The sequence below is a fragment of the Quercus suber genome, unplaced genomic scaffold (genome assembly GCF_002906115.3).
Source record: "Quercus suber isolate HL8 unplaced genomic scaffold, Cork oak 2.0 scaffold_647, whole genome shotgun sequence".
Classification (NCBI taxonomy): Eukaryota; Viridiplantae; Streptophyta; class Magnoliopsida; order Fagales; family Fagaceae; genus Quercus; species Quercus suber.
The window spans coordinates 354,327-373,660 of record NW_027070088.1 but is presented as its reverse complement, the minus strand read 5'-3'; the positions used below and the strand labels follow the sequence as shown (position 1 = coordinate 373,660).

Here is a 19,334-nt window from a genome sequence, read left to right as displayed (position 1 = left end):
GTTCTTATGACATCAATTACAACTTCTAGTTTGGGAATCTTCCTCTTGCTGGGATCTCTTTTCAGCACCAACAAAACATTCATGGTTTGAAATCTAGGAAACAAGTAATTTACATAACTTGATGAATCATAACTTAGACTTAATTAGAATATAATTATTGCACTACAAGAAAGTGGAAAGCTAGCATGGGATATGACCTATCATTTTGGTCACGTTTTGTGTTTGTGGTACGTGAACCAGGCCAATATAACAAACTAGCTCACCTGAGCAATGGATAATGATGCGCATAGCTAGCATAGACTAGCTAAAGCTGCTCAATTATATTCTTGAATTCTTGTCACCAATATGCCATTTTTTTTTGGCTGTGAAGGAATAAGAATTTCTGCATGGAAAATGTTCATTGTGATCCTTTTTATTTATACTTTCGTTTATTACTTTAGGAATCTTAAGTAGTATTTATTATAAGCCACATCCAGAGAATATCTGACAATTCATAGATTCCTTTCTACTTTAGTCATTGTCATTTTATTTGAACTTCATTCTCTGTATTTGGGGACATTTCTTCTTAGCTCTAGGGCCATGGGTTCCATGACTTCCCAACCACTCATTTGGGCCTCCCCCATTTACTGGAATAGATTCTGAATTTTCCCAAGAAAATTGTTATTGTAAATTTTTTGTTACTTTCGAAACAGATTTATGGTCATATTATCCTTAAATTATTTGAAGAGTCAGTATCTTTCAATGAGAGCAAAGGCCAGAAGACTCAGAATTTAAGCTTGTTTGAAGTTTTGATTGTGCATAAAGTCCATATTAAGGTGCCGGATGGGGTTGAAAGTAAAATCAAGAAGAAAAAATTGTAAAAGGTCCCTTATGAGATTTGCAAAATATAACAATAGAAAGTTTGGAAATAACTTTAAGCATTATGCAAAGAGGAAACTAAGAAAATCTGAAATTGTTGTATATTTCATTGCTTTCCCTACAATGAATGGCATTTCTTATATAAATCTGAAGAGAGATGCATGAATAAAAACAACAGAATCCCCTAGTACATTAGGTGGCATAGAGAGAAGACTAGTACATGTCCAAGTGCCCTTCTATTACGTGTATATTTACAACTTCATTTACCACTGTTAATAATTCAAAAGTGTATTTATTTATTTATAATGTATAATCTGTTTGGCATATCATTTCGTATACTCTATGACGTAAGTAATTCTTATCTCATTCGAGCCAAGTTGGATCGGATACCCTTTAAATAGGTTCAAATTGCCATTCTTGCGGGTTTGGATAGATTATCTCTACCATCCTCCTTTCCTTTCCTTCTTTTTATTATGCTTTATCAAATCATGGAAAATCTCAGTCCTCCTATACTAGTCTATGTTGCATATATATATATATATATATATATATATTTTTTTTTTTTTTAAGATTGTAATATAGTGAGCCACTCAAGTGGGGGTCTACCAAGAGCTATGTGGTTCAACTTTTAATTGGCAAATAGAACAACTTTGAAGTGTCAATTATAGTAAATAAAGCACCTTTTGAAGTACCGTTTGGTGAGGGGACAAGCCTACTCGAGCAAAGTGATTGTAGAGGTTAAGCAAAGCCTAGTTACTCTAGCGAATTGACAATTGCAGTAAAGGTGGCTCATTAAAGCCCACTCAAGCAAACCCTTTTTTTTTTTGGGTGTAAAATACAATTTTTGTTGTTTGAAATGACTAGAAAGTTAGGCTCTGTTTAGGAGTTCATAAGAGAATGGAATGAAATGGAACGAGATAATTATAAGGGAATAGAAAGGAATGGAATGGAATTGAATGTATTTAAGTAAGGGAAAGGAATGGAAAAGAATGGAATGGAATGGAATTAAGTAACCTTGTTTGGATGTTTTAAAATAAATGAATGGAAATGAATGAAAATGAATGAAATGTAAGTAATCCTGTTTGGGAGCAACATAGAGGGAATGAAATTGAATCATTTTATGACAATATTACTATTAAACCCCTGTTTTAAAATAAAGGGTTGAATATATAGGGGTATTTTGGGAGTTTTAGTAAAATAATCATTAAATCTAATTCTATTCCCTCCAATTCCTCCCAATTTCGGAGGGAATGAAAATTTGAGGTTTTAAGGGAATAAAAAAGAATGAGTGTTCCCTCCTACCCATTCCATTCCCTCCCACTTAAACTCCCAAATAAGGGAATGGACTTTTCATTCCCTCCATTAAAACTCTCAAATAAGAGAAGGGAAGAATATTCTAAAATTATTCCTTTCCATTCCATTCCACTCCCTCTTCCCAAGCGGAGCCTTAAGGTTTTGTAACTTTTTTTTTGGTGTGTGTGTTTGAATCAATTAAGGTGACTTTCTAAAGGTGCTTATTAAAGGGCCACACCTCAATAACTTTTTATATTATAAAAGTTTTTCTTAAGAATTCTTGAATGTTACAGCCAGTAGAATTTTCAATTTTTTGCTTAGTTGCATCACAAGGACAAATTTATAGTAACCATTGAGTAAAACTTATGATGGAGACAAGTATTGTCTAAGAACAATGCTGATTCATGCCTCTAAGCCATTATCTTTTATTTGATTCATTGTTTCTTTTCTTGTTTACCCTTTTGATTTTTCAACAGTTTATCCATTCTATTTACTTTCTAACCAACATTACCTAAAAGAAAACTAAAAGTAATCTTTGAGTGAATTTTATTGCCAAAGTTCAATAAATTTTAAGTACTATTCAGAATCAATTTTAACTACTTAAAAAAGAAAAAAGAAAAAAAAGAAAGATTAAAGAAGGATGTCTCTAAAAGAGATTAAAGAAAGTGACATGATTTATTTTTAAAATATTTAAAAGAGATTAAAAAAAAAAGTGTATAATGAGAGAAGATTTTGAGAGTTGCCGAAACGATTGGAGCGGCGGTGACTTTGGGGAGGTTCACGTGGATGATTAATGTCAGTTCCAGCAGAAAATTAGAATGGACCTGGGCAACTGGACCCACCTAATGCACCCACCAACTTTGGTTAGCGTGTTCAACATGTAATTGTAGTAAACTGTAAATGTACATTTCAAATTATTATTAATAATTTTGTTTCCTTTTGGGTCAGATAGGAACGCCGGGGTCGGTGATAATAACAATAAAAACAAGTAACATTTACTTTATACGGTGGTCATTCTATAAGTATAAGTATTTGTCAAATAAAAAGAACAAAAGTCGGGATTTAACTTTTCATGAGGGAACTTCACACACATATATATACTTAAATTAGATTAGAGAAAAATTTCTATACTATATAAAAAAAATAAAAACAAAAAAATAAAAATCATCATAAAATAATATTTAAATCAGTTTGACTTGACTAGTTCTAAAATTACAAATTATTTTATAAGTTTTTTGTAATAACTCTAATGTGATAGATTATGTGTGACCTTTTTTCTTTACCAATTTCACACGGTCACATTACAGTTGCGACAAGAAGTGAAAAATTTTGTGCTCTTAGACTTTTCCATTTGACTCAGCTGCGTGGAGAAACAACTTACATTTTTCTTTGGTTGTTGCTTTCATTTGTGTCTTCCTCAGATTCAAACTTTCAATGCATATAAACCACATAACGTTCAAATCATATTTAATTAATGCAGACTCATTCTGTTTCCTCTTACCTAATTTCGGGTCCCTCTATTAACATTTTGTCCCAAATAACTAACATTTAATATAAGAATTCTTGAATGTTACAGCCAGTAGAATTTTCAATTTTTTGCTTAGTTGCATCACAAGGACAAATTTATAGTAACCATTGAGTAAAACTTATGATGGAGACAAGTATTGTCTAAGAACAATGCTGATTCATGCCTCTAAGCCATTATCTTTTATTTGATTCATTGTTTCTTTTCTTGTTTACCCTTTTGATTTTTCAACAGTTTATCCATTCTATTTACTTTCTAACCAACATTACCTAAAAGAAAACTAAAAGTAATCTTTGAGTGAATTTTATTGCCAAAGTTCAATAAATCTTAAGTACTATTCAGAATCAATTTTAACTACTTAAAAAAGAAAAAAGAAAAAAAAAGAAAGATTAAAGAAGGATGTCTCTAAAAGAGATTAAGGCTGTGTTTGTTTCAACTTCAAACTACTTCCGGAAATCAATTTCCGTAAAATTGATGTGTTAGGCTGCCTAGGAAAATTGGGTCAACGGAAATCAATTTACCCTTTGACCGAAAATAAGCCCTCATCTGGTGGAAATGCATTTCACCTTCCATTTTACCTTCAACCAATTTCCGGAAAAAAACTCTCTCAACTCTCCAAGCTCTCTCTCACACAGCAACACATCTCCAAGCTCTCTCTCACACAGCAGTACTCCGATCCGGTCCAGACCAAAGCTCCAAGCTCCAAGCTCAGCAGCAAGTTCAGACGTCCGATCCGGTCCAAGCACCGCGTCACCTTCGCTAGATCTGACCTTCGATCGCCTTCGATCCGAGCTCCGATCCACACCAAGCACCACGTCGCCTTCGCTCGATCTCGCCTCCGCTCGAGCTCGCCTCTGCCCGCGATCTCGCCTCCGCTCGAGCTCGCCTCTGCCGGCGACCCACGAACCCAAAGCCCAAAGTGTTCGACCCAGACCTAGACTTTTGTTTGTTTAAAGTTTGATTGTTGTTGTTGTCGCCGGAATCTTGTTGTTGTTGTTGCGTTGTTGTCGTTGGAATGAAAAAATGGTAGGAAAATAGCTATTTTCCTAATAGAACCAAACACATGAACTCAATTTTCCACAACAATTTTCATAATTCAACCAAACATTTAAAAATATTTTCCTTTTCCGGAAAATAGCATTTTCGAAAAATATATATTTTTCAGAAAATATTTTACACGAAAGAAACACAGCCTAAAGAAAGTGACATGATTTATTTTTAAAATATTTAAAAGAGATTAAAAAAAAAAAGTGTATAATGAGAGAAGATTTTGAGAGTTGCCGAAACGATTGGAGCGGCGGTGACTTTGGGGAGGTTCACGTGGATGATTAATGTCAGTTCCAGCAGAAAATTAGAATGGACCTGGGCAACTGGACCCACCTAATGCACCCACCAACTTTGATTAGCGTGGTCAACATGTAATTGTAGTAAACTGTAAATGTACATTTCAAATTATTATTAATAATTTTGTTTCCTTTTGGGTCAGATAGGAACGCCGGGGTTGGTGATAATAACAATAAAAACAAGTAACATTTACTTTAAAATGAGTGTAAATACGGTGGTCATTTTACAAGTATAAGTATTTATCGAATAAAAAAAACAAAAGTCAGGATTTAACTTTTCATGAGAAAACTTCATGCACATATATATACTTAAGTTAGATTAGAGAAAAATTTCTATACTATATAAAAAAAATAAAAACAAAAAAATAAAAATCATCATAAAATAATATTTAAATCAGTTTGACTTGACTAGTTCTAAAATCACAAATTATTTTATAAGTTTTTTGTAATAACTCTAATGTGATAGATTATGTGTAACCATTTTTTATTTACCAATTTCACACGGTCACATTACAGTTGCGACAAGAAGTGAAAAATTTTGTGCTCTTCGACTTTTCCATTTGACTCAGCTGCGTGTAGAAACAACTAACATTTTTCTTTGGTTGTTGCTTTCATTTGTGTCTTCCTCAGATTCAAACTTTCAATGCATATAAACCACATAACGTTCAAATCATATTTAATTAATGCAGACTCATTCTGTTTCCTCTTACCTAATTTCGGGTCCCTCTATTAACATTTTGTCCCAAATAACTAACATTTAATCCATGTGGGCGTGCTGCTTCGTGCATCACGATTTCCTTCTATTTCCCTCTCATACAATAAGGAACACTTCAAAGTTTCAATCTCTACTTTCGTGGGTCACGTTTACTTACAAGTTACAACCTAAGAACATTGTTGAAGAATTAGAACTTGGTAATTAAGCTGAGCATTCCTTAATCCATATTAACAAGAACGTGGTGAGATTTTGAGAAGCTGTCTTTGTTTGTAGAACTAATCAATTTAGTAAATAATACAGAAAAATTGAAGAGAAAATTCATGTAAATAATTTTATGTGTTTTTACGGTGCACTCATTTTGATAAAAGTGATGATGGAAACTAATTGAGTTTACTATATTGTACGGCCCCGTGGTGCCCAGGTCCATTTGGGCCTTAAGTTCTGACACAATAGTATGGCCCATGACCTCAATCTTTTTCTACCCAAGATCCCAGTTTAAGCCCACATGGACTGCAAGCCTAGGTTTCATCACTTGATCCTTGCTTAGGGGACCATTACCAAACAATAAAGGAAGAATAACATTCGAATGCACCATCATTAGCATACCACTGCCGGGCATGCCTGCTGGAGTAAGAATCAAGTTCCAAGACTACTCTCACCTCATCCCACTCCCACCTAACCATCCACTTATGGCTGATGATATTGGACCTCCCATTGCACTAGCTAGGGAGGTAATCATAGTATCTCTACTAATTTAGAGCTATAAATATGAGATGTTGGAAGAAGAAAAGGGTTGTTGAAAGGTTCTCAGGAAATAGCGAACAGAGAGAAAAGGGTGATTCAGAGAAAGAGAGGAAGAGAGAGAGTTTCATTGAGTCTTTGTGCCGAGAACAACCCATAGTAGGAAATCCAAAACCCACTCTACAAATAAGTTGTGAGCCCAAGTGAGGTGAGGCCTAATAGCCTCATTTTTGGTACGCACAATTGGCGCCATCTGTGAGAATCTCCTACAACGTTGTAGTTTTATGGAGGCTCAACCTCGGGAAGATGTCTGATAGACGTTCGGAGAGCGATGCCGCAAGTGGTTCTGTGGGGTCTTCTCGGGGATCTTCTTTGCGAGAGAGGAGGCAAAAGAGACGTGAAGATAGGGACCACAAACAAGAGGAGGAGAGTTTCTGCCTAGAGGAAGGGTCATACCAAACACAACAGACGATATCAGGCGCCTCGGGGCGCAGACAATTTGACGAGAGAGATGAGGAGCTTGAACACTTACGCAGGTTAGTGAGAGATCTGGAGTTGGAAGCAGAGGGCAGACACCAAAGAAAAAGACTGAGACAACCGAGATAGGAGATCTGGTACAGGGGGAGATCGCCATGGGACGGGGTCCAATCAATCTGGTTCCTGTCGACGTCAGGAACGTTCCCGTTCACTGGAATCCCACCATCGCTGGGACCGTTCACATTCGCAGGGATCCCGCCATCATCGGGACCGCTCACGTTCACGGGAATATGCAAATCGGGGTTTTGATTCCCCAGAAGAGCGGTGACCCCATAATACCGCCATGGACGCAATGAGTCGTGCCTTACGCAGAGCTGCTCGGTCGTCGTTCTCAGACAACATTGAACGTGCCCCAATGCCGAGCAGATTTACACGCCCATCATTCAATATCTACGACGGAAAGATGGACTTGGTTGAACACGCTAGCCATTACATCCACATGATATCTCTGCATTCTCACAATGACGCGCTGATGTGCAAGGTGTTTCCTTCGAGCCTCGGCCTGAATGCTCTGAGATGGTTTAATGGGTTGCGAAAGGGTTCCATTAACTTTTTCGCCAAATTGATCCAAGTGTTCGGTATCCAGTTTGTAACTTGTAGCCGTGTGCCTCAACTAGTAGATACTTTACTATCGATGAAGATGAGAATTAGGAAGACCCTTCGTAGTTATGCCAGCCGGTAATGGGAGCTTTATAATGAAATAGGTGGGGGCAATGAGAAAATTGCAGCGAGCACCTTCAGGATGGGGTTGCCTGAGGATTCTGAACTGTGGGAGTCACTAACAAAGAAGCCTTCCAAGGACATGAGGCAGCTCATGAGGCGTATCAAGGAGTATAAGCACCTGGTAGATGATAGGTTGCAAAATAAGGGTAAGGCCCCGTTAATAAATCGTCCTCGGCAGAGCGGCTTTCAGCTAAGGCCTCGGAAGGATTTAAGGATATATGAGCCACAGTGGTAGGTGGGGGAGGTGAACATAACATTTAAAGAACTAGTGCACAGGATTATAGACCGAATCAAGAACGAGCCATACTTCAGGTGGCCGAACAAAATGGGTGGTGATCCTTCTCGGAGAAACCAGAATATGTACTGCACTTATCACAAGGATAAGGGGCATACCACCGAACAATGCCAGGTATTGAAAGACCACCTAGGGCAGTTAGTAAAAGCAGGACATTTGAAGGAGTTCGTAGTGAACCCTGGTGATCGGGGCACGGGGCAAGGTGTTCAGCAGAGAGGGAACCCTCCCTCACCACTGTTGGGAGTGATTGAAGTGATCCATGCCGCACCAAGGGGCACTGCTGTGACCAAAAATGGGGTATTGACTGTTGTACCCGCAAAAGACCCCTTGGACAAGAAACCCCAGGAGAAGAAAGCGAAGCATGCTCAGGAGACCCTTGCTTTCAATGAAGACGACTTAGAAGGAACAATTCAACCACATGATAACGCGTTGGTAGTCACGGCCTGGGTAAGCAGCTTCTTGGTAAAAAGGGTGATGATAGACCAGGGAAGCAGGGCTGACGTGATGTATCCGGACCTATTCAATGGGCTCGGGTTGAAGAAGCAGGACTTGACGAGTATGATACATCGCTGGTCTCGTTTGATGGAAGGGTGGTGATTCCCGAGGGACAAATTTCCCTTCCCGTAAGCCTGGAAGATAAGGAGGTTATTGTAACCTTTATAGTAGTCAGTTCATTCTCCCCCTGCACAGCGATCTTGGGAAGGCCGTGGATTCATGCAATGGGGGCTGTCCCGTCTACATTGCACATGAAGGTTAAATTTCCTATTGAACAGGGCGTTGCCGTAGTACGAGGAAGCTAGCAAGTGGCTAGGCGATGCCAAGTTGCCGCGATTAGTTGGAAGGGTAAGCAGACTGAACAGAAGGAAGCCACAAAGGAGTCATCATTATAGCAATTACAAGAGCCCTGAGAAGGAGTGGGGGCTGGTTGTGCTGAGAAACTGATGAAGGTTAAAATATTGTCAGACATTGACAGGTTTTTTCAAATAGGAATGAGCATGAAGAACTAGGATAAGGTAGAAATGTTGTTGTTCCTTATATAGAACATGGATGTGTTTACCTGGAGTCCGTACGAAGTGCCTGGGGTGGACCTCAAGTTCATCGTCCATAAACTCAACGTGGGCCCATCATTCACCCCTAAGAAACAAAAGCCGAGGAGAGCAGCCAAGGAGCATATTGAGGGAGTCAAATTGAAAGTTCAAAGGCTGAAGGAGGCCGGGGTGATAAGAGAGATCTTCTTCCCAGAATGGCTAGCAAATATCGTGGTAGTGAAAAAGAAGAATGGCAAGTGGAGAGTTTGTGTGGATTTCACAGATTTGAATCGAGCTTGCCCAAAGGACCTGTTCCTTACGCTGAAGATTGACCAGTTGGTGGACGCGACGTATGGGCACACGAAAATGAGCTTCTTGGATGCCTTTCAGGGATATCATCAGATTACTCTGGCGCTCGAGGACCGAGAAAAGACAGCATTCATTTCCTCGGATGCTAATTATCATTATAATGTAATGCCATTTGGATTAAAAAATACCGGTGTCACGTACCAACGGATGATGATGAGGATATTCCAGGATAAAATAGGACATATTGTTGAAGTATACATCGATGACATGGTAGTGAAAAGTAAATAGGAAGAACGGCATGTGGAAGACCTTCGGGGAGTGTTCAAGGTGCTTTGGCAACATAAATTGTGCCTGAATGCTGAGAAATGTGCTTTCAGTGTGGGAGCTGGTAAATTCCTAGGGTATTTGATTACTAATCAAGGAATAGAGGTTAACCCCGACCAGACCGAAGCCGTAAATCGTCTCAAGTCGCTGAGCAATCCGAAAGAGGTGCAAATGTTGACCGAGATGTTAGCCGCACTTAATCGATTTATCTCCAAATTCACTGATCGCTGCCGACCATTCTATCAACTTCTAAAGAAATGGAGAGAATTTCAGTGGAATGAGGAATGTGACAGAGCCTTTCAAGATTTGGAGGATTATTTGATGCGAGTGCCCATGTTGGTAGCACCAGAGTCTAGAGAAGATTTATTCATGTATCTCTCAGTATCCGATCATGTTGTGAGCGTTGTACTGTTGAGGGACCAAGGAATGCAGCAACCAGTGTACTACATCAGCAAAACCTTGGTAGATGCCGAGATAAGGTACCTAACCTTAGAGAAGCTGGTGTTAGCCCTAGTGCACGCTACGAGAAAGCTGCCGTATTACTTTCAGGCTTATACTGTATTTGTCCTGACCAAATATCCTTTGTAGTCGCTATTAAAGAGAACAGACTTCACGGGCTGGATAGCTAAATGGGGGACCCGACTAGGTTCCTTTGACATATGGTATAAGCTGCGAAGCTCGGTTAAGGCCAGGTCCTTGCTAATTTTGTTGCGGAGTTTTCTCCAAAAAACGACGGCAAGACGGTCTATCATGTGGAGAATCACCTATGGAGAGTTTTTGTGGACGGCGCTTCAAGTGCCACGGGGGTAGGAGCCAGAATTGTCATAATTAGTCCTGAGGGAATACGGCTGGGGCATTCTTTCAGATTGGGATTTAAAGCCTCTAATAATGAAGCCAAGTATGAGGCATTTCTCGCCGGATTGAGAACCATTTTAGGCATGGGTGCTTAGGACGTTGAAATTTACTCAGACTCTTGGCTGGTTGTTAATCAAGTCCAGGGCAACTTTGAGGCCTGGGATTCTTAAATGAATGGATACTTGCAGGGAGTCGCAAATCGTGAACAAGTTCGGCATGGTAAAGGTGGCCCAAGTTCAGCATGGTAAAGTTTGGCAGAATAGACACGTTGACTCCCTAGCTACGTTGGCATCGTTAATGACAGAGGAAGTTCCTCGGCTAATCAAAGTGGAGTTTATAAATGAGCCGAGTATTAGTGTGGCGAATAACGCTAGTACAGCCAGGGTTGACATTGCTATGATTTCAGTAATCAAGCCATGTTGGATGGACCTGATCATTGACTTTTTGGCCGAAGATTGAGTCTTGAGCGATGAGAAAGTGGGTAACAAGATTCATTGAGTAGCCGCTCGTTATTGGTTGTTAGCAGAGCGCAAGTTATACCGGAGATTTTTTGGGGGACCATACCTTTTATGCTTACACCCCGAGAAAGTAAATGAGCTTTTGGCCAAGTTACATGACGGAGTGTGTGGTAGTCATGTAGGGGGCACTCATTAGCGCATCGAGCGATGACTTAAGGATTTTGGTGGTCGCAAATGCAGAAGGCTGTCGTCGAGTATGTGCATAAATGTGAACGATGCCAGAAGCATGCTCCCCTAATCCATCAGCTGGTAGGATAGCTGAATCCCGTCGGCAGCCTATGGCCATTTGCGCAATGGGGGCTAGTCCGTTTCCCTGGGCAACGGGAAATTGCCAATTTGTGATAGTGGCAGTTGATTACTTCATGAAATGGGCCAAAGCCGAGGCTTTGGCTAATATCTGGGATGTAGACATCAAGAAGTTCGTGTGAAAAAATATAGTTACAAGATTTGGGGTGCCGTACTCGCTGATATCGGATAACGGACTGCAATTCGATAGTAAAGCTTTTCGCACTTTTTATGGTGATCTTGACATCAAGAACAAGTATTCCACTCCGGCATATCCGTAGAGCAATGGCCAAGCTGAAGCTACCAACAAGGAAATCATTAGCAGGTTGAGGACAAGATTGGACGGTGCGAAGGGAAGATGGGCGGAGGAGTTACCCAACGTCTTATTGGCTTATCGAACAACTCCAAGGAGATCCACAGGGGAGACTCCGTTCTCTTTAACATATGGGGCAAAGGCCATGATACTGGCCGAGGTAAACTTATGCAGCGCATGAGTTGTAGGATTTGATCCCTCCCAAAACAAAGAACTAATGGTAGGACGTTTGGATTGGTTGGAAGAGTGCTGAGAAGCTGCCTTTATACGACTAGCGGAGTATTAACAAAAACTTGCCCGGCGTTACAACCGAGATGTGAAGACTAGAGAATTTAGTGCCGGAGACTTGGTGTTGAGGAAAGTCGTGGGAAATATGTGGAATACAAATGCCGGGAAGCTAGCCCAAGCTTGGGAGGGACCGTACAGAGTGACAATAATCGTTGACACGAGAGCGTACTATTTGGAAGACCTAGACAAGAGGCCACTTTCCCGGCCATGGAATGTCCATAATCTTAAGAAGTTTTATCACTAACTGGCCGTAAGTGGAATTGTATATCCTTTATGTGCATCTCGTTAGTTAATATGATGGTGATGCTTCTCATTGCGGTTGTATTCATGTTTATTATTATTTTCTAGGCAATACCGGCCAACTAATAAGGACAGAAACCTTCTACCCAGTTCGATCACTATCACTGAGCAGGTGAAAACCTTAATGCTTAAAAATATCCTAAGGACAAAAACCTACTGCCCGATTTGATTATTATCATTGAGCAGGTGGAAACCTTAATGCTAAAAATATCCTAAGGACAAAAACCTGCTACTCGGTTCGATCATTATCACCGAGCAGGTGGAAACCTTAATGCTAAAAAATATCCTAAGGACAGAAACCTGCTGTCCGGTTCGATTACTATCACCAAGTAGGCGGAAAGCATTCTAAGGACAGAGGCTAAAAATTGAAATCACAAAGTTAAAAATTGTCCAGGGACGGGAACTTACATCTCGGTTTTCGATACCGTACATATTGCTAATCATTAGAAAAACATGTATGCGTGAAAAATAGGAGAGTACGGTGAGGGAGACAACATGATATTAAGCCTTCATGAAAATGATTAAAGCAAGTGTTCGGTAAAGAAACCTTGCTCAAATAAGATTAACATGTAAAAATGAAACCAATGTCTTGCCACCAAAGCCCGATGACTATGTAAAAGTTAAACCCGGCAAGGAAATAATTGTTTAGTCACCACAACCCGGTGACGCAGGCAGATTTAAAAAAAAAAAAACGTGATTAAAACCAATAAAAAAGGAAAACAGTAAGGATCTTATTCAGAAATCAAACTTCAGGGTCTGTAGGTTGTATCGGGGTGGCAGACTCAGTCTGCTGCTGGCTGACTGTAGGCTGAATTACTTCCTCGCTGCATTGATCAGTAGGACGGGGGACACTGGAGACTTCCGCATCATCTAGCTCCACATGAGTGTCTATCTGCTCCACCAGCTCCTTCAAGCTTGCTATCTCTTCTTTGTTAATGGGTGCCAGGGGATTCTGCGCAGCTGGAGCAGAACTTGGGAAAGGAATTTTGCCAGGATCCCTGAGAAGAGAATCCTCGAGAACCCCCAAGGCCTATAAGGCAGCTAACCAGTTGACTTCAAAACCTAATCTCTGAGCATGATTCACAGCTTCGTGGAATTCTCTACGTCTGCAAACCCCTTATTATACCATTTTTCTTCGCTAGCGTCCAAAGCCGCTCTCAGGTTGGCGAGCTCCTCGCCTTGAGCAGTATTCAGACTTTCTGCCTTAGATAATTTCAGGTTCGTCTTATTCTGTTTCGCCAAAAGTTCCGAGGATCTTTTCTCCACCAGCCCCTAAGCCTTTTCAGCAGCAGCAGCTTTCTTCTCGACAGTATCAGTAGCCTTTATCTTCTTCTTTGTGATCTTAACGACCATCTCCCTAGCAGCCCTTTCCCGGTCAGCATCCTCAGAAAGTTCTTTCAAACGCCTATCAAGGATGTGAGCTAGTTAAGCAGCCTAGTGAAACTGCGGGGATTAGTACGGCATAAAAAAAATGATAAATAAACAAGCAATAATAATAATAATCAGTAAGTGAAAGATTACTGCAACAGTAAACCACTGCAACCTTCTTCCCATAGACTCCTCCGTCCCCTGCACATAAGCATGAACGTCCTCAGGTAGAAAAAGGCCGTGTGCCAAACTTTGGGCAACACGACCCCCTTCACCTTTTTCCCACACCAGTACACTAGTGCTCACCGTCCAAGTAGAACTTGGGTTGCCATGCCTGCACTGCTTGGAAGGAGGATGTTTCGCCCGCCCCGACCTGAGTTGGTGGCTCCTGTTTCATAGTACCTTTAAATGGCTGGAGGGGGGGGCCCCCTTAGACTCATTGTTGCAGAGGACTTACCCATCTTCTTTGTTCGGTGACACGTAGCCACTTTCGGGTTTGTCCAGTTTGGGGAGGAGGTGGGGGGGAGGTGTCTGACCTTGGCCCTGTAGAGGTTACTATTGTGCTGTCTGCCTTGCACCAGGCACAAAGTGATCGATGGTCATGGTTTTTCGGGTCACATTCCTCCACTATGATCGGATTTAGTATCAGAAAGGTTAGTAATATCAACAGCTACTTTGCTCGATTACCGGCGCAGGAGCCTTGGGATCAGCGGGCTCTTTGGGATAAGCGAGTTCCTCTTGGGCGGGAGCCTCTTCCTCAATAGGAATGTGAGCAAGTTCTTGGAAATGTTGGGACACGCACTCTGTCGATCCATCCCGCAACGGGGCGAGCTCGTTCGAACAAGTATATCGCCGACCTCTTTTTCGGGCTTCTCCCATCATAAAGTTTGGCGGCAGAAAATTTGCGTGCCGAACATTAATGTAAGATAGAAGGGGACTGTTTACCAAAAGCGCTTACTTGAAAGGTTGCCAAGTAGAGTAGACCGGTTCGACTCTGAGGATCAAATGGGACGCTTGGAGCTGTCCGTCCCAGTGAACGAATATCTCAGACTTGAGTACGAAGTTCAGATCCTTGACATGGACTACCCTGATGTCCGAGATAAACAATTTGCCATCTAAAAAAAAAATAACAATAAAATAAATAAATAAATAAATATATATATAGATGAAACATTGCGTCAGTATTTAGATAAGTAAAACAACCATAAGGGAAAGACAGTCAAGTTAGAAGTCAATATGAACCCATTTCGCGACATGAGAGGGGGCAGGGGATATCTCTGGCAAACCAATTGCCGCGCACCCAGATGAACTCCCCGGCATAATTCCTATTGGAATCAGGTAGGCATGATATTAGCCATACCCACTTATCTTTAACCTTTAAATAATAGTTTGTATTCTTATTCCAACATAGACTGTACATGTGGTTTACATCATGAGGTTTAATTGCAAACTGAATGTATGGTTCAACCTACTGACACAACTGACTACTCAGTAAAAATTGGAGGGAAGTTGGTCGGGGCACAGCCCATACTACCTAAGTGTATCGAGTAAGAGAGGGTCCATGGGAAACCTAACCCCACCCTCTAGAATCGCCATTAAGGGAAGGAAAACAGTTTGTTCCCCTCTGTGGAGGTCAAATTCGCTCTCGTGGCAATATGCCACCTCCACATCATCAGGAATATCAAACTTCTACCTAAACATGGCTAAAGACGTCGCAGTGTTGAAGAAAAGCATAGCCCATCTTAAAGTCTATAATTGAAGGAAGAAACTCGAAGAAAGAAGTTGAAGTAAAAGGAAGAGGTAGGAGACTTACTTTGGGCTCTAAGAAAGAAAGGGGGGCTCTGGGCTGGCGAGTAAGCGCACAGATGAATGCTCAACAGAGAGAAAATTCAAAGAGTAGAGAGTGAAAAAATGGAGAAATGATTTGAGACGGACTATTTATAGAGGCCAAAAAGAGAAGATCGGCGTCCAATCAACCATAATGGGGCTCAATTAGCGAGGAATTTGCACAGATGCCAATACAAACTGACACACATGCCTCGTCGGTTCGCGAATCGTCAGGTAATGATGACGGCTGAACCAAACTATCCGGAACATCACATCTTTTGAGGGCACATTAATAGGTTTTTGGAACCGCCCAAGCTTCTGCCTATTAACCTTCCCAAACGAATGTGCCTACCATGTTCCTTGATTCTTCCCGTTAGCCGGGCATGAATTAAGGGGGGGGGGGCTAATGTACGGCCCCGTGGTGCCCAGGTCCATTTGGGCCTTAAGTTCTGAGACAACAGTACGGCCCATAAACCCAATCTTTTCTACCCAAGATCCCAGTCTAAGCCCACACGGACTGTAGGCCCAGGTTTCATCACTTGATCCTTGCTCGGGGGACCATTACCAAACAATAAAGGAAGAATAACTGTTAGGTTTTTAGACCCCTTAAAACATAACAATTGGATTAACCTAGTTTATTAGCCAAGTGATTAACTTAGTCAAATTATGCAAATCTAGGTTATCACAATCAAACAATCATATCAAGTATATAAAGCAACGAAAATATAAAGAACACAAAGATATGATCACCTAGGAAAACCAAACGGGTAAAAAACCTAAGGAAGATTTAACCTAGCTATCCTCAAGGTAAACTTGAATCCACTATGTGAAAGAATCAAAGTTCATATAAAAGGACTTACAAGCACCCACGCTTGACTTCCTAATGATACCCACCAGTAGAACTTACTAACACGACCACGTGCAAGCTCCGAATCCACGGACTCCTTCTTTCTTGGATTCTCCATAAGATACAAGCACTCTTGCTTGTGTTTCTTTAAGCTCCAATGGCAGTAACTGAGTTGATCATTAAGGTTTTGATAATATCTCTACCTTGAAACCCTAAGTTTATGTGAAGGAAAGCTCCTTAAGGATCTCACAAGAGATTCACACAAATTACAAAATATGAGCAACAACGACTACACTCCAAAACGTGGCTAGGGTTTTCTTTATATACTAGGAGAATTAGATCTGAAACCCTAATTCTTAATGGGCTTCGGCTGAGTTGGAAATTCTGCAGAAAAAACGTTCTACCCGATATTCGATCGATCGAGTCTAAGTTTCGATCGATCGAGTTAGGCCGAAAGTCACTAATACTTTCTGCAGCCACTCGATTCCAACTTTACATAAATACACAACTTTGAGCAAGCCTAAATAAGACTGAACAACCTGTTTTGATCATGGTTTGCCAACATTACATATTAGAGTTCTAAATACATAAATTCCTAAATCTTTAGAACCTAACAATAACGTCCAAACGCACCATCATTAGCATACTCAGTAGTGCCCAGAAGGATCACCGTCGGGCATGCCTACTGGAGTAGGAATCAAGTTCCAAGACCACTCTCACCTCATCCCACTCTCACCTAACCATCCACTTATGGCTGATGATATTAAACCTCTCATTGCACTAGCCAGGGAGGAAATCATAGTCTCTCCATTAATTTAGAGCTATAAATATGAGATGTTGGAGGAAGAAAAGGGTTGTTGAAAGGTTCTCAGGAAATAGTGAACAGAGAGAAAAGGGTGATTCAGAGAAAGAGAGGAAAAGAGAGAGCTTCATTGAGTCTTGTCTAATCCTCTCTTTACAGACGCTTGGTTGGCAGTCTAGTTTATCTACTGTCACTCATCCAGACATTTTTTATGTTATTCACCAGGTGAGTCAGTATCTGTCTGCTCCACGATCGACTCATTATGTTACTGTTCTGCGCATTCTTCGATACCGAAAGGGAACTCTCTTCCATGGTCTTTTCTACTCTACTCAGTATCCTCTTATTCTCTGTGCATTTTTTTATGCTGATTGGGCAGGAAATCCTACGATCGCAGGTCCACCACTAGTTATTGCTTTCTTCTGCGTTCTTCTCTGATTTCTTGGCGAAGTAAGAAACAAACTATGTAGCCCACTCCATACTGAAGCAGAATATCGTGCCCTTACTGATACCACATCTGAGCTCCTTTGCTATGATGGCTTCTCAAAGACTTAGGTGTGTTTACAATCCTCTTGCAACTCCTCTGCAAGTTGGTCTTATATCCACTTTGAGTTTGAGGTGGGCTGTTAACATGTATAATGTTGTGGGCTTTAGGCCCAACTAGATTACTTGTATAACACACATTCTTGTACTACACTCTTACTTGTACTGCACTCATATGTCACTTATATAAAGGCACTCGTGTATATTATTTCAATGTGAAATAGAATACTACAGATTTCAATATTTCTAACAAAAAATAAGTTAGGTAAAATACAATTATATCTAAAAAAATTTAGAAAATTATACATAAACCAAATAAACTATAAGCAATAAATTTTTATTTAGTTAGAAATACTAACTTACATTATGAATGAAAATGTAATATTTAATTACTTATAGAGACTTGAGAAAGTATATTGAGAATTTTTTTTTTTAAATTAATATATAATTTTACTCTAACCTAATTTAAGTGTACATGTTCTCAGAAGACTTGAACCTTAACCCTTACCCCTCCACACCTCATATGCATTTATACATATAGAGTGGACATCACGCTAAATGTGTGCAGTGACAGAATGAAAATTGCACCCTTTTAGTTGGATTGAAATTTATTTCAGTCTATTGGGTTAAAAATGAATTGACCTCTTACAATTAATTAATTAATTAATTACCCAAGTTAATTAATTAGATCAAATTTCATGCAATAACATGGTAGTACAAATAAATCACCAACTAAACTAAATGCAGTGGAAAATAAATTTGACACAAGTAATTTGTTTACGAATGAGGAAAATCACCGAGGCGAAACCCTACCAGGTGAATTTAAGGTCACCACTCCCAAGAATCTACTATTATCAATTACAAGCAGTTACAAGTATGAGGAATCTTACTAAACCCTTTGGTTATCCCGAAATATCAATCTACAGTTGAACCCTTACCCCAATACTCAATTGGACTTGTATTGTAAGTGGCAATCTTTCCGTTCAATACACGAATCTCAGTATGTGACTAACCAATGATGCACGGATTCTAATACATGACTAACTCCACCAACTTGAAGAAGATGTTGGCTACAAAATTCTTCAGTTCATCAACAATGAAAATTAGGAAACTCCTTCGTCACAAAATCCTTGCATAAAGACACAATAGCTTTTACAAAGAGAATGATGAACTAGGGTACTTTTCATTAAAAAATTAAGTCTATATATGTGTGTGTGTGTGTGTGTGTGCGGCGCACATACCAAAAATGAGGCTACTGGGCCTCACCTCACTTGGGCTCACAACTTATTTGTAGAGTGGGTTTAGGATTTCCTACTATAGGTTGTTCTCGGCATAATATCCGCTCGCATTTACACTATTCCGCACTTAGTATTAAGTTAGTGTAAAATCCATCGAGCCGTAATTTTAATTGACGGTCTAAATTGCTCTTGTGTTTTCAACACATTTCCAAGCTTTCAATTGGTATCAGAGCAGGTACACTCGCTGTGGTTTAAATACCTGAGTGTAATCCTTAACCCTATTTAAGATGGACCGGTCTCAATCACTCAATGTTCCATCATTTTTCGATGGGAACAATTATGCTTTCTGGAAAGTCAGAATGAAAGCATTTTTATGCTCTATAGATGATACCGTTTGGGATGCGGTTGAGATAGGTTGGACTAAGCCGACAGATCCTAAGTCCACTTAGGATAAGGTAGCCC

At 40.3% G+C, this 19,334-nt stretch overlaps 2 protein-coding genes across 2 annotated transcripts; both read left to right on the top strand.

Annotated features, from left to right (window-relative positions):
- The first annotated feature begins 7,295 nt into the window (after positions 1-7,295).
- Positions 7,296-7,970, top strand: LOC111988074 (uncharacterized). Its single transcript, XM_024019832.1, has 2 exons — positions 7,296-7,590; positions 7,717-7,970. The coding sequence occupies exons 1-2, from the start codon at positions 7,296-7,298 to the stop codon at positions 7,968-7,970; spliced, it is 549 nt and encodes a 182-aa protein (XP_023875600.1).
- A 90-nt stretch (positions 7,971-8,060) lies between these two features.
- Positions 8,061-8,627, top strand: LOC111988073 (uncharacterized). Its single transcript, XM_024019831.1, has one exon. The coding sequence runs from the start codon at positions 8,061-8,063 to the stop codon at positions 8,625-8,627; it is 567 nt and encodes a 188-aa protein (XP_023875599.1).
- Positions 8,628-19,334: the final 10,707 nt, after the last annotated feature.

Coding starts and splice junctions, on each gene's coding strand:
- LOC111988074 (XM_024019832.1), top strand. CDS start 7,296: ATGGACGCAATGAGTCGTGCCTTACGCAGAGCTGCTCGGTCGTCGTTC. Junction 7,591..7,716: donor CAAATTGATCCAAGTGTTCG/GTATCCAGTTTG, acceptor ATAATGAAATAG/GTGGGGGCAATGAGAAAATT.
- LOC111988073 (XM_024019831.1), top strand. CDS start 8,061: ATGGGTGGTGATCCTTCTCGGAGAAACCAGAATATGTACTGCACTTAT.